This window comes from Cavia porcellus, unplaced genomic scaffold, assembly GCF_034190915.1.
Source record: "Cavia porcellus strain 051 isolate PalLab524CR breed Dunkin Hartley unplaced genomic scaffold, mCavPor4.1 scaffold_5, whole genome shotgun sequence".
NCBI classification, from domain to species: Eukaryota; Metazoa; Chordata; class Mammalia; order Rodentia; family Caviidae; genus Cavia; species Cavia porcellus.
The window spans coordinates 28,927,528-28,941,475 of NW_026947488.1; the positions used below are offsets into that span (position 1 = coordinate 28,927,528).

Sequence of the window (13,948 nt, forward strand, 5' to 3'; positions counted from 1 at the left end):
CTTAGTAAAGAAGGAAGAAGCAGTGTTTGATCCCACGAAAAGAAGAAGGAAGGCTCCATTATGCTCTGGGAACTGCTGAGTAGAGTTCTGGGTTCAGAAAGAATGGTTACTAACAAGGAGAGAGCAGTGAATACCAGATCTCCATTTTCCAGAATGCTAAGACACTGCACTTGGTGCCTCCTCTTTCCCATGGGTTCTGATTCAGCAATATGCCTTGGGAACTGAGCAGCGAGTTAAAATATAACTCAAGGCCCACCTGAGTCGCCATCTTCCTGAGACACCATGCCAGCAAGGTGCGCCAGTGTGGCAGACCTGGGGACTCATAATGTTCCTGCAGGCTTAGCTCCTGGACTTAGACACCCACACAGGAGCGCTTCCAGCCTGGACTAGGCATTCAGTAGGACTTAAACAGACAAAAGGCAACAACTGCACATTAGCATATTTCTAAAACTGGGCAAGCTCTTGGTCTCCATCTCTTACAGAAACACATGGACACACGGACAGGGCACAGTCATATTGTGCTCACACACGTATGAGCTGGGGATGGGGTTACAGTCCACCTGGCGGGAGCCCCGGCGGGAGAATTCGTGAGTTCACTGTTGTAGGCAGCCAGACTCCTTTGCTTCCACCTGTGTGCATGCCCTTCCCACTGCCGAGTCTCGTGGCTCTAGCTCTGCCTCTGCCTCTGCCTAGCTACTTTTCTGCTCTTTCTGCCAGTATGAAACAAAATGGGGAATTAAAGAGTCACTATGTGTTGCCTTCCCCTAACTCTAGTACCATTAGAGAAGGCAGAGCCAGCCTCCCTTCTCCCACAAAACAGACCCACTCTAAAGCACACGCTAGAGGCAGAGGACAGGCTTACACAAGGATGCTCAGATATGCATGCATAGGGAAAGATGATGACAAATGAAGAACAATAAAGTGACACAGTAGATGGACATGGCACTGGCTTTCAGACTTAGGTTTGACAGGATGGTTATGGTTTTGAGGTCTGAAAGAAGTGATTTCCCTAAACTCTCTAAGGAGGCAAAGGGAATGATATTTCTACTGCTTCTGACACTGAATCCTTCAGGAGCAGAAACGGGAAGAGAGTTCCTCATTCAGCAGATCCACTTCTTACTGAGAAGCTGCTGATAGTGTCCTTCTGGGATTAGATGCAAATAAGATTCCTCATTTCTCGCTACGGGATCAGGTCCTATTCAAGTTCTAGGGTTTTCACTTTTCAACCTTACTGTCACTTTATCCTGAGGCTCCGAAAACACAGTCCTGCTAAGGGGACCCTTGATTCTGCCCCACTGTTCAACAAAAAGGGAGCCCAATGTGAAGAACAGACTAGAAAAGGAGAGGAAAGAAAAGAAGGCGGGACTCGAAAGAAGGCAAGGGGGAATGGAAGCAAGGTCACGGTCATTCTCTTGCTGTCCTCTAGGACTATCGCACTTTACCTTACCCATGCATTTCTGAGATGCTATTTAAAGGACATTTCCCAGAGGAGCCGAGTGCCAGATTAGGACCAGCATGTTGGACCAGATTAGGTTGGTTAATCTGCAGAGGCCACTGCTTCTCAGGGGAACAGTTCTGAGTCCTGCTCGAGTCCTCTCTGCAGCTTCGTGCTGATCTCTTCCCTCAGAAGGCAACACTGCTGTTCACGCCCTGGGAGAGGAGCCCCAGCTTTACTTGGGAACCAGCCCCCGAGACTGTGGATACAGCTGAGATGCAGGAGTTCCTGAGGAGGATGAGGAGGAGGATCCGGACTTCCTTCCACTTTTAGGCCTGCAAAAGTAAAGCACGTGTAGACATCACACAGTTCCAAATGTCATGCACATTTCGAGGTGACCTTTCCTCAATGGCCTGAAAGCCAGGACACATACAACTGTAAAACCACTAGGCTGGCTCAGCCTGATCCCCACTATGGCCAGCATGGACCACCACTAAATGATGGGAAAGCTATGTGAGGGACTGTGAGGCTCGCAGCTGTTCTGAGCGTGACTGTTCTCTTTCTACCGGTAAAAACTACTAATTCAGGTGCAGTGGCACACACCAGTAATTCTAATTACCCTGGAGGCTGAGACAGGAGGATCACTTGAGCCCAGGAGTTTGAGACCATCCTGAGTAACATAGCAAGGCCATATTTCCAAGAACAAAAAGAGAAAAAAGTTTATAAATAGAGTTTCTTTCATTTTTGTTTTCTACACCATTCTTTCCTTAACTGTGTAATCCAGAATTTACAAAGATAAAATTCTGCTTTCGTGCCAAGCAAGGGAGGTTAATTTAGCAAGAAGGCTCAGAGCCTAGGTTGAGGGTTAAGGTACACCAAGATTTGAACACTAGCTCTGTCTGAACACTTACTTGGTAGATTTCCTTGGACTTGGCTACTGTTATGGTTTATACCTAAAGTGTCCCCCAAAGCCTCATGTGGTCCCAAATGGGGCTTCTGGGAATAGCTGGATCATAGGTGTGCAATACTGGATTAAGGGTATGTGATAACTGGATCAGCACACTGACTGGAGTAGCAAAGTTCTGACTGGGTAATGGGAAGCTGTGGGTGGCACCATCCAACAGGCTCACAACCTGGATGGGAGAAAGGAGAAAGGGAGGTTTTCCACTTTTTGCCTCCTTCCTACCCTCCCTGCAAATCATTGCTTTTCCTCTGCCATGCTGTCCTACCTTGGAGCCAATGGACTATGGACTGAAACCTCTATAAGCTTGGGCTAAAAATAAAGCTTACCTCCTTTAACTTGTGGGTATCAACTATTTTGTCCCAGCAATCAGAAAAGTAACTAAAAGAGCTACTTTCTCAAATTCTCTATATCCCAATATTTTTCAGTAAAACAGAACAGATGACATTACTTTTTTTTTTTTTTTTTGTCTTTTTCATTTTTATCGGTACCAGGGATCGAACTCACGACTGCCTGCTTGCAAGGCAGGCGCTTATGCCGCTGAGCTAAATCCCCAGCCTCACTTTTTTTTTTTTAGTGTAGGGAATTAAACTCATGACCTTGTGCTTGCCAGGCAAAGCTGTCTGAGCTATAGCCCCAGACCAACATTTCTTTTTGCAGGAAATCAGCAGCAGAATCAAAGTGAAGCACTTAAGAACACCAGAACCAATAGGAACTAAAGAACTAAGTAACCAGGATACATGTTTCTTATGGCAGGGACTGGGTACCTTAGGTGCTGTGGTATTCAGTATACCTAGCACATGGTCTCAACCATACATATTTGTGGAGTAAGTGAAAAAAGAACTTCTAGTGTGTTCTATAAGCATTTCAATGTTAAGCAAACACTCTTGCTACCCTCTACCTTTATTTGTCTTTATTTCAAACACAGTGCACCAAAGCTACTCACCTGGCCTTGGATTTCTTAATTGCAGTGCTTTCAAATAATGATGCATCCACCTGTATCTCGTCTTCATCCTGCAGAGCTGCATCCAATGCAGCCTGGACCTTAGGGGCGATGGTGGGGCCCTCGTAGTTTCTTGTTGTCCGGCTGGGCATATCCAGTTCTAAGAGCATTGTGTTTTCTGCCTGCAGGAACAAAGTTATCACCAACTAGGTCAGCTTCCAGTCAGACACAGGGAATACAGGCACACTAAACCTCCTCTGAGGATACGAATGCAAATTGCATGCCATTCAGAGCCTACTAAAAGCTTGCATAGAATAAGTAATACAGTTTGATATATTTTTTCTGATGGGATCATGGTTATTTTTATTTTTGTTGTTGTTTGTTTTTTGAGATAGGGTACCACTATGCTGTCCAGGTTGGCCTTGAACTCACAGCAATTCCCCTGCCTTGGCCTCTCAAGTGCTTGGATTACAGCAAGTGCTACCATGCCCAGCTTATATTCTGCATTACGCTTTTCTGTATTTTCTTTTCTTTTTTCTTTCTTTTTTTTTGTGGGTGGGGCGGGTAACCAGGGATCGAACTCAGAACCTTGCATTTGCTAGGCAGGTGTTGAGCCACTGAACTAAATCTCTGGCTGTATTTTTTATTTTTATTTTTATTTACAAGGATCTCATCTTACAGCCTAAGGGAAATAACTAGAGAAAAATTATTAAGTAAAATCACATGTATTGCAGACCATTTGAAAATACCAAAGTTATAAAGAGAATAGTCACCACCTCTCGACTCCTAGAGACTTTTCAGCTGCAGAGGGGAGGAGTCTGGTGTGGTATGTGGAGGGCATGCTCAGCAGTGTACGTCCTTATAATTACATTTTAAAAACAACTTGTGAGCCTTGCCTCATAATTAGCCCTGAAGATTGACTCCAACAATCGAAGTCTTGTGGCGAGCCTCTCATAGCTCCTGGGAGGACTGGATAAGAAAGTACCACATATACACATGCCATCTTCAACTTTGGCTGCCTTCCACTCAGCCAGCTCTAGGGCTCTGGCACAGGTATGCAGGGCCACAGCAGGGAGAGGTGAGCAGAGGAAGAGCCTCATTTATCAATTTTAGATACTGCATAAAATTTCTCCCAATAGAAGTAGATTCACTTCTCATTTGCAAATCATTGCTTTAAATTCTCCTTCACGTCAGATTAGTCCTCTGAAAACTAACAAATTTGATTTGTGAGCTTTAAAATTGTGTTTTTGGCTTGAGACCCAAAATAACTGGCCAAATATACATAATCTGAAACTGCTAGAAAAAAGGTTCTGAGGATTCTGACCCACTACCCATCTTCCACAGTATAAAACCCCATCTACTAAATCTGTTTGCTTTTTTTTTTTTTTTTAACCTTAAATAGCTCAGTGTTAGGAAGAATAACACCTCTGTAGTTAAATAATTCTAATAATCTATTTTGCTCTGGTTCTAAGGGAAAAACAAAACTTGTTTTGTTTTGTTTTTGAGGACAGGTCTTGCTATAGTCTAGGCTGGCCTTAAACTAGCTATGTAGCCCAGGCTGGCCTCAAACTCATAATCCTCCTGCCTCTGCTTCCTGACTGCTGGAATTAAGAGGTGTGTGCCACGATGCCCAGTTAAGTGAAAATCTTTTTTTTACATTATAAAAATATGGGCTCCTTGTTGGTAATTTCAAAATATAGATAAGCAAAAAGAAGACAATTTAAAGTGAGAATACTTCCATCAACCAGAAAAAACAAGTTTTCATTTTCATATATTTTATACTGTTTTAAAATTTACATTTCTATGTAATACAAGTAGATATTAATAAAATATGAAAAGTACTCTTCTTCAATGAAAAAATAAAACAAAGCCTCATAACAAAATAGAGAATAATAGTGGCTAATATACTGTGTATCACAATCTTTAAAAAAATGGCCCAAATGTTACTGTGTACTGGAATTTTAAATTCACATTACACCAAAAAAAAAAAAAAAAAAAAATTCACATTACACCTCTAGGACAAACTTTTTGAACTTAACAAGACACTGTGCCTCCCAGGATCACTTCATCAACTCCTGACTGCAAGAGCAGATGGGAGAGTTCCAGTGAAGACAGCGTCCAGCACTCAGTACAGGGTCCAGCACATAGCCAGTGCTTATAAACACAAGCTCTTTTTATTGTAAGATATTTTGGGATTATTACTAGCCCTAAACTGTACCTCATCTTCAGTGACATGACTGATCCACACGATGTAAAATGGAAGAGCCCGAGTTCTTTTTTTTTTTTATCAGTACCAGGGATTGAACTCACGACCGCCTGCTTGCAAGGCAGGTGCTTACGCCGCTGAGCTAAATCCCCAGCCCTGTACCACAGTTCTTTAACACAGGCCCACATCCTGTTACCAGAAAATTGCACTTGCTCCAGTGCCCCCCCAGAATCATTCTGAAGCTTCCAGGTAATATTTAGGGGCTACAATGGACAAAAAGCTTGCACTCTCCTCCGCACCTTGCTCTGAGCTCAGCACTTGGTATTCATGAGTTCTATATTTATGTATTGCTGTTATAATAGTTATCATTATTACAAATGCTGTCAATCTCTCTGGAAAAGGACAGGGTACAAACTCTGTGACTCTGCAGAATAGTGCCTAAGGATTTAAACTATGCACATCTAAACTCCTCCAAAAAAGAGAGGAGAAAACCCAAGTACAGACTTCTCACCCGGTATCGGGACTCTGGACGAATCATCATGGACATTCTTGCATGCTGACTCAGTGGTCTCTTATAGCCAACAGCTGAGACTGGCCGCTTCATCATCTGCTGATTCCTGCAAACGGACTACAGCGTTAGGGCCCCGGTTGGAGTGTACCCCACATCCCAGGCTGCCTGTGGGACAAGCACTCAGAAGACTCTGAGGCACACGGAACACAGAGCGTAACTCGCAGGGCTGAGGGCTGACCCGCGAGAGCTGCAGCTGCTTCTGTGTCCTGCTTGCTTTGCTGTCTCATGCAGATGTGAGCACTAAGCCTCTTTCAAGCTGGAAGAGATCCTGGTTACCAGGCAGTGCTTAAGACAGCAGGCACAGAGCACAGCTGTGAGCACGCCCAGCCCTGCATCCTCGGCAGAGGTCTCCCTAGCCCAGTGAGACTCAGGTTCAGACTGATGATACACAGTATCATCTCCGTGCTGTCCTCACAGGGTCTAGCGCGCTCCATGCAGTGAGGGAAATGGAAATGCAGCAATGTGAGAAAGGTTTTTAGCTCACTGGTGACAAAGCCTCCCAATTCCTAATAGCATGCTCATCACCAAGCTTTACCTCATGGACCTAAGGCAGCCACAAAGTCAGAAATGTAATTGGTCCTGATGTTAAATAAGTCAAACTCTGTTTTTCCTCACACTCCTGTGGTCAAGTCCAGCTTTTCAACATTCCTTGCTCCCTCCCCACCTGCAAGTCTACTTAAAATAAATAGTGACTTACTCCAGTCTAGTTATAGGATGTAATTTCCAATGATCTTCCTCTTCATCAAAGAAGGATCTGTTCATACTTTTATTCTTTTCTTCCAGAGGAATAAAGTTTTCTATGATAAGATGCCTGTGGAACACATGGAACATGAGTGAATGAAGATGAAGAATACATAAATGGTCAGATGCAGTGGCACCTGACTCGGATCCCAACAACTCGAAAGGCTATGGCAGAAAGACCATTTGAGCTTACGAGGCTAATGTCAGCAATATAATGAGACTCTTCTTCAAAAAACAAAACAAGAAACTCCATAGTTGACAACATGGTATCATGAATACTGAGTCACTCAATATCTGTATTCACTCAAATGTTCCCACAGAACACAGCTAAGAGCAAGTCACTCAGCAAACATTTAGTGAGCAACTACTATGGGCCTAACATCATATACAGAGACAGACATGAATGATACCTGGTCCCTGCATGAGACAATGAGGTAATGGTGCTGCACACTTACTTTGGCAGGTGCTGAGAATGGTCTGTCCTCCCAGGAGTGTGGAGGAGCAGCATGAAGAAGTGAATGGACTGAGGAGAAAAGCAATGCACAGGCTACCCTGGGGTGAACATTTGCTGCCCAAAAGATGTTTTATTTTGTTTTGTTTTTTCAGGTAGTGTCTCACTAGACAGGATATCCAGGGTGGCCTCAAACTTGCAGTGATGCTCCTGTATTCGCCTCCCAAGTAGTACTACGATTACAGGCATGCGCCACCCAGTCCAGAGGATCTTTCAAAGAACTACTAATGAGCTAAGCCAGACCATGCCTCCAAAACACTGAAAACAAATTAAAAATAAAATGGCCTTCCTCCAGTTCCAGGGCTTGTTGCCCAAGCTAGAAAACTGCCCATTCTAATTGACTGGGGCAAAGATCAGGACCAAAGGGATTTGGCCCACTGAAAATGAAGACCATCCGTGAGGAGAGTCTCTGCCTGACCACTGCCCAGGAAACACAGCAAACAAGGAAACTGGAGCTCACTGGTTTGCATCTGCCCACAGTGATGACTGTTTGATGGCACAAAAAACAAACACTACAGAGGTGCAGGATACTGAGGAACAGGTCAACTCACTGTTTATTCAAAAGATTAGAAAAAGATATTACAATGGCCTCCTTAGGGTCAAAACAGTTTTAGGGAGATGAAATTTTCTCTTTATTTTGACATTTCAGAAATTAGTTTTGTAACATACTTTTTTCTGATTACAAAGCTCCTATTTACTCCTGTGAGTGTGAATGCGTGTGTGTGGTCTGGGGATCAAACTCAGGGCCTTGTACATTGAAAGGCAAGAAATATTTACTCTTTTTTTTTTTTTCTTTTTGTCTTTTTTGTTTTTTATCGATACCGGGGATCAAACTCACGACCACACACTTGCAAGGCAGGCACTTATGCCGCTGAGCTAAATCCCCAGCCCCTGAAATATTTACTCCTTAAAAATGTGAAATACGGCCAGGCGTAGTGGCACATTCCTGTAATCTCAGCTCTTGGGACATTGAGGCAGGAGAATCACTGTAAGTTTGAGGCCAGCCTAAACTACAGAGTAAGACCTTATCTAAAAAAAAAAAAAAAAAAAAAAAAGAAATATGTAACTACTCATAATTCTACTATCCAAATATAGCTATTATAATGTTTTGGTATCTTGTTTGGTATCTTGCTTGGTACTAGATGCCCATACAAACAAAAAGGACTGACACAATCTTTTAATTTTAAGGACCTTTTCCAAATTTAAAACTTGGTTAGTCTAAGAATCTCTTTGAAAAGTTCTTTTAGTTTTTGGTTTTTTGAGATGGTCTTAAAACTTGCTATATCAAACTTATAGCAATCCTCCTGCCTCAGCCTCCTAAAATGCTGGGATTGTAGGTGTATGCCATCATGGTTGGTTCAAAAGTTCTTCCTTGGGGCTGGGGATTTAGCTCAGCGGCATAAGCACCTGCCTTGCAAGCAGGCGGTCGTGAGTTCGATCCCTGGTACCAATAGAAAGTTAAAAAAAAAAAAAAAAAAAAGTTCTTCCTTAAAGAAATAATCTAGCTGATAATATGGTGGCATTAATATAGAAAATATCACTTTACAACCCCTGAAGAAATAAAGTATTACCCCTCCTTTCCCCCTCATCCTCTCTCTCTCTCTCTCTCTCTCTCTCTCTCTCTCTCTCTCTCTCTCACACACATACACACACACACACACATCCCACTTTGGGGAGGTTCTGGGGCTCGAATCTAGGGCCAGGCATGTTATGTTAATGCTCTAGCATTAAGCCACATCCCCAGACCTTTTTGAGACAGGGTGTCACTAAATTGCCCATGCTGGCCTTGAACTTGTGATCCTCTTGCCTCAGGCTTTTGAGTAGCTGAGATTACAGGCATGTGCCACTGCACATAGTACTCAAGTAGTTCTCAAACCAAGCTGCACAGTAATATCACTTACAGAGTTTTAAAAGAATACTTAGCCCAGGCCTCATGAGAATAATGCTACTCAAAGTGTGTTCAAGTCTGGGTAATGACCACTTGGGGGTTCATTAGACCATCAGGACAATTTATCTCTCTTTTTTTTTTTTTTAGTGCTGGGGATTGAACCCAGGGTTTCATTCCAATAAGGCAAGACCTCTCCCACTGATCCACATCCTCAGCCCATTTTTTAAAATTTGTTTTTATTTTAAAGGCAATAAAACAATGATAAAATGAAACAAAACAAAACAGTGAAAATCTGATATTTGATTTCAAAACTACTCCTCTGAATCAGCCAGTTTCTGGTTGTGAGGGTAGGGATGGGGTGGGGGTTTCTATCCTAATTCACCCCTCAGCTTGCAGGGTCTCTGCTGGCCAGTTTTTGTTTTTTTGAGACAAGGTCTGGCTATGTATCCCAGGCTGGCCTTGAACTCATGGCAATCCTCCTGCCTCAGCCTTCCAGTGCTGGGATTATAGGCATGTGCCATCACACCCAGCATAGGTCAATTTCTCAATTAAAAAGTCAAATTAATTTTAAAAATTTGGGGGCAGTATCAGAAATAGAACTCAGGACCTCATACTTGCCAGGGAGGCACTGTGCCACTGAGCTATATCCCTGGCTCCCAAAAATTTTTTTTAAAACTCTTTTATCAGTAGATAGTGGTAAGCGCAGAACTTTATTTTTGTTATTATTATTTTAAATACAGAACTTTTTATTTTATTTATTTATTTATTTTTTTATCAGTACCAGGGATTGAACTCACAACTGCGCACTTGCCAGGTAGGCGCTTATGCCGCTGAGCTAAATCCCCAGCCCTACTTCTTTTTTTTTTTAAAACAAAACAAAAAAAGGGTAGAAATGATAAAGAATTTAAAAAAAAAAACAGAAATCATCACCAGTTAATATATATTACATATGGTTATCTTAGCAGTAGTTGTTCCAGTAAGTAAAGAACTTTAAAAGCGTTAAGAAAGTAGGATGGAGAAGATCTTGGAGATCATTTGGTGATTTCCCAGAAATGGACCCAGAAATGCAAAGTGACTATCTTAGGAATAAACCGAAGACAACAGCTCAGTGGGAGACAGCGGTCAGGAAGCAGGCTGGGGCTCTGCCCTTGGGGATGTTTCTTATCTGACACACAAGGCCAGCCGAGGCCCCGTGGTGGCTGAGCACCGCACAGAGCCCACACTTACTTGAGCTTCAGCTCGCGGGTGAGCTCATTCTGCGTCTGCTCCAGCTCCTGGCGCTCCTTGATGTGCTCTTCTTGGAGGTCATGGATCTCAGCCTTCACCGCCTGAAGCTTGGAGAAGAGCTAGAACCAGGGAGAGGCAAATGAGGAAGGTCCACCAAGAGCAGAGGTCTCCCTTACCCTCAATCCCAAGAGCCTCTCCCTGGCCTCAGGCGCCTCGTACCTTTTTGAGTTTTTTGGTCTTGATGTCCACTTCTTGCTGCAGTGAGCTATAAGTCTCTTTAAGTTCCAAGGTCTCCTCATCTCGACTTTCCATCTGTTGCTGGATTTCTCTCTCTCGACGTTTCTAAACAGTATCACAAAATGTAGCGGCTTGTTCTAGAGACTACGTCAGTACAAGAATACAAGGATGGGTGCCCCATCTGTCTTAACTACTGTTTTGAAGCTGATATATCTTGTCTCTGTTCCCTTTGAAGAGTGACTCACACCAGAGGCACTTGTGGAGCACAGAGTCACTTTAATCCACCCTATTCTCCCCAGAAAAGAATACAAAGTTACCTGTTCTGCAATTTCTTGCCGTTTCTGCTCCAGGATTTTCTGCTGTTCATTTGTATGATCTACTATATTTTTTCCTCCAACGAGTAGTTTACTTTCCATAGCCTGAGTGAGAAATAAATAGAATCCATCTTGTGAATGGTCTCCCCTAGAACATAGTTCCTCATAGGGGAACCCAAGAAAGATAAAGAGTTCCAGACTGAGCCAAAGGTAATAAACTCTGTGAGAAAAATATTCTGGGCCAGGTGTAGTGATGCATGCCTATACTCCCAGCACTCTGGAGGCTGAAGCAGGAGGACTGCTGCAAGTCTGAGGTCGGCCGACATTACATAGTGAGTTCAAGGCCAACCTGAACTACACAGTCAGAAAAAAAATCACAATATACTAGCTAGGAGGTAGCACATATCTGTAATCCCAGAATTCCAAAGGCTGAGGCTGGAGAACTGCCAAAAGTTTGAGGTTAGCCTGGGCTACATAATGAATTCAAGCCCAGCCTGAACTACATAATAAAAAAAATTCAAAAAATATACCAGTCAGGAACAACAGCACACACCTGTAATCTTTGTTACACAAGAGGCTGAAGCAGGACAATTACAAATTTGAGCCTAGTCTGTGCAACTTACTAAGACTCTGTCTCAAAAAAAATAAAGTGTGTAGGGGGTTACCTGGAGGGTGTAGTTCAGTGGAAGGGCCCTTCGTTCAGTCCCCAGTATACTGCCCAGCCCACCAAAAATCCAGAAGAGAGAAACACATACATGGATATATACAACACTGAAGATACAGCTGCGTCAGCCAAGCACGGTTTCAGCTTTAACAAAGCACAGTCCTGCCTGGTTTACATACAACTCTAAGCCTGCTTTAGAACAGACCAAGGACTACTGAAAGCCAGGTGTTGGGGACAGAGCTGTCCATGAGGTCGCGAGGCGGAGTCCACTGAGGGACACGGAGAAGCAAGCAGGCAGCAACCAGACCGTGTGGGACGCCATCCTGAGCAAAGGTCAGAGTAATTAAAGGACAGGCTCACCAGGGGAGAAGTCATGCTGTCAGAGACAGCTTCCTGTCTGAAGCAATATCTAGACAGAAAGCGACAGAAAAGCAGGGGTTCACTAAGAAAAAGAGGATTTGTGAGAGTGTAGGATAGGGAGTGAAGATGCCTGAAGCCGGCAAAACCAGCCTGTCCTCAAGCTCCAGGCCTGTTAGGGAGGCAGGAAGTCAGGTGCCTGAAGCACACAGTGTCCCCAAGCACACAGGGAGACTCATGCTTCACAGACAAGCATCCCTGTGACAGGGAGGAGGCTGCAGCAGGGCAGGCTGGCCGGGCACCGGATTGCAGGCTGCTGCGGGGTGCAGGCCTGCACTGGGTAAGAGACTCTCATGAGGCAGGATGCAGGACCCGTGGAACTGACAGGGACTAAAAGAGAGAGGGAGGACAGGTGGCGGGGATAACTCCTGGTCAGGCGTGGCAGCACACACCTGTACTCCCAGCACTTGAGACACCCAGTACAGAAGGATCGCTGTGAGCTCAAGGCCAGCCTGGGCACACAGCTGGACTCTGTTTCAAAAAAAAAAAAAAAGAAAAGAAAAAACAAGAATAACTCCTGGAGGTTTGCTTCGCAGAGGTAAGGAACAGAGCAGGCTCTGGTGGCTAGGGGCATCTCAGCAGACACCAGGAGCCAGACGCTAGGGGTGCCTGACAGACAGTGAGCCGTCAGCATTCAGCTGGGGGCAGAGCCCATGGGAATGACTTTTTACCTGAGCAGTGTGGAATCCAAAAACTCTACAATCTTGGTTTTTTGGTTGTTCTTTTTTTTTTTTCTCCCCCCTTCAGTACCAGGGGCCTGCACACTGTGCTACATCCCCAGTCCTTTATTTTTATGTGGAGATAGGGTCTCACTAGGTTGCTAAATTGCTCGTCTTAGGCTTGAACTTGTGATCCTCAACCTCCCAGAATGCTGAGAAGACCCTGCCTGTATAAATTAAGAAACATTCTAGGACAGAAACTCTTCTCTCAAAAATATATTCTGCCCTTTAAATTTTTTTTTAAAAATTAAGAAACATTAACTGAGTTGGGCAGAGTAGTACACTGCACTCAGGAGGCTGAGGCAGAAGGACTGTCACAAGTTTGAGGACAGACGGGGTTACACAGTGAAACTCTGTCTCAAAAAAACCCAATCAAACAAACGGAAGGCTAACAAGTCCTGCTGCCACCTTTCAGTCCACCCTTTGAACCTGTTTCCTCTTTTCTCAAAACAAAAGGACTAGACTACATTACCCTAATCCCCACACAAGCTCTAGCCTACAGTTTTCTTGGTTCTATTATTTGACAGCATCCATGGATTGAGCAAGACAGAGGTAATGTCATTCTCTCATAGATGAAAACACGCAAAAGATTTGGAGACTTTGCTGAATCTTGCCACAATGGGCCTCAGAGTTCCCCAAACGCCCCGGGTCATTTAGACAGTCTAGTGTACCTGGCCTTGAATAACAAACGTGATCCTAAGAAACGGTATGCAAACCAACTTGGGCATACCCAGTTACACTCCAGTGCAGGGTGAGGAGAGGAGGCGGCATTTGCCATAAAGGATTCCATGGTAAGTTCCTCCCTAGAACAACCTTGCCTCTAATTGTGTTGTTTATAACTATATCTTCACATGGGCTCTTCAAAGCCTTTGAACTGACCTTTAAGATTTTAAGACCCGGAAACAGGGCCCAGCACTGTGAAAGGGCTGCTAGGAAGCCACAGATAAAACAGTGCACCTTCACAGAGCAAGGGAAGTGAGGTGAGAAAGACTTGTCATTTTTCAACTAATAATCACGGATTATTTTAGGGTAGAAACCAGTTTGCATAAATTCAGTAAGAAAGAATCCAACACTTCAAAGGAATTCTGCTTATGGTTGGTTAGCCAGTGGCAAT

The 13,948-nt window shown here is 43.9% G+C and overlaps 1 protein-coding gene across 2 annotated transcripts in view; it reads right to left on the minus strand.

The window, feature by feature from the left end:
• Positions 1-427: 427 nt before the first annotated feature.
• The window catches only part of Kif3b (kinesin family member 3B), a 42,213-nt gene continuing 28,692 nt past the window's right edge, over positions 428-13,948 (minus strand). For both annotated transcript variants that reach the window (XM_003476501.5, XM_005006549.4), the window contains exons 3-9: positions 11,038-11,139; positions 10,703-10,825; positions 10,484-10,602; positions 6,814-6,927; positions 6,057-6,162; positions 3,343-3,521; positions 428-1,770 (exon numbers count right to left, since the gene is read on the minus strand). In XM_003476501.5, coding sequence (XP_003476549.1) covers positions 1,671-1,770; positions 3,343-3,521; positions 6,057-6,162; positions 6,814-6,927; positions 10,484-10,602; positions 10,703-10,825; positions 11,038-11,139 — 843 coding nt within the window. In that variant the 3' untranslated portion in view covers positions 428-1,670. The remainder of the gene's footprint in view (positions 1,771-3,342; positions 3,522-6,056; positions 6,163-6,813; positions 6,928-10,483; positions 10,603-10,702; positions 10,826-11,037; positions 11,140-13,948) is intronic.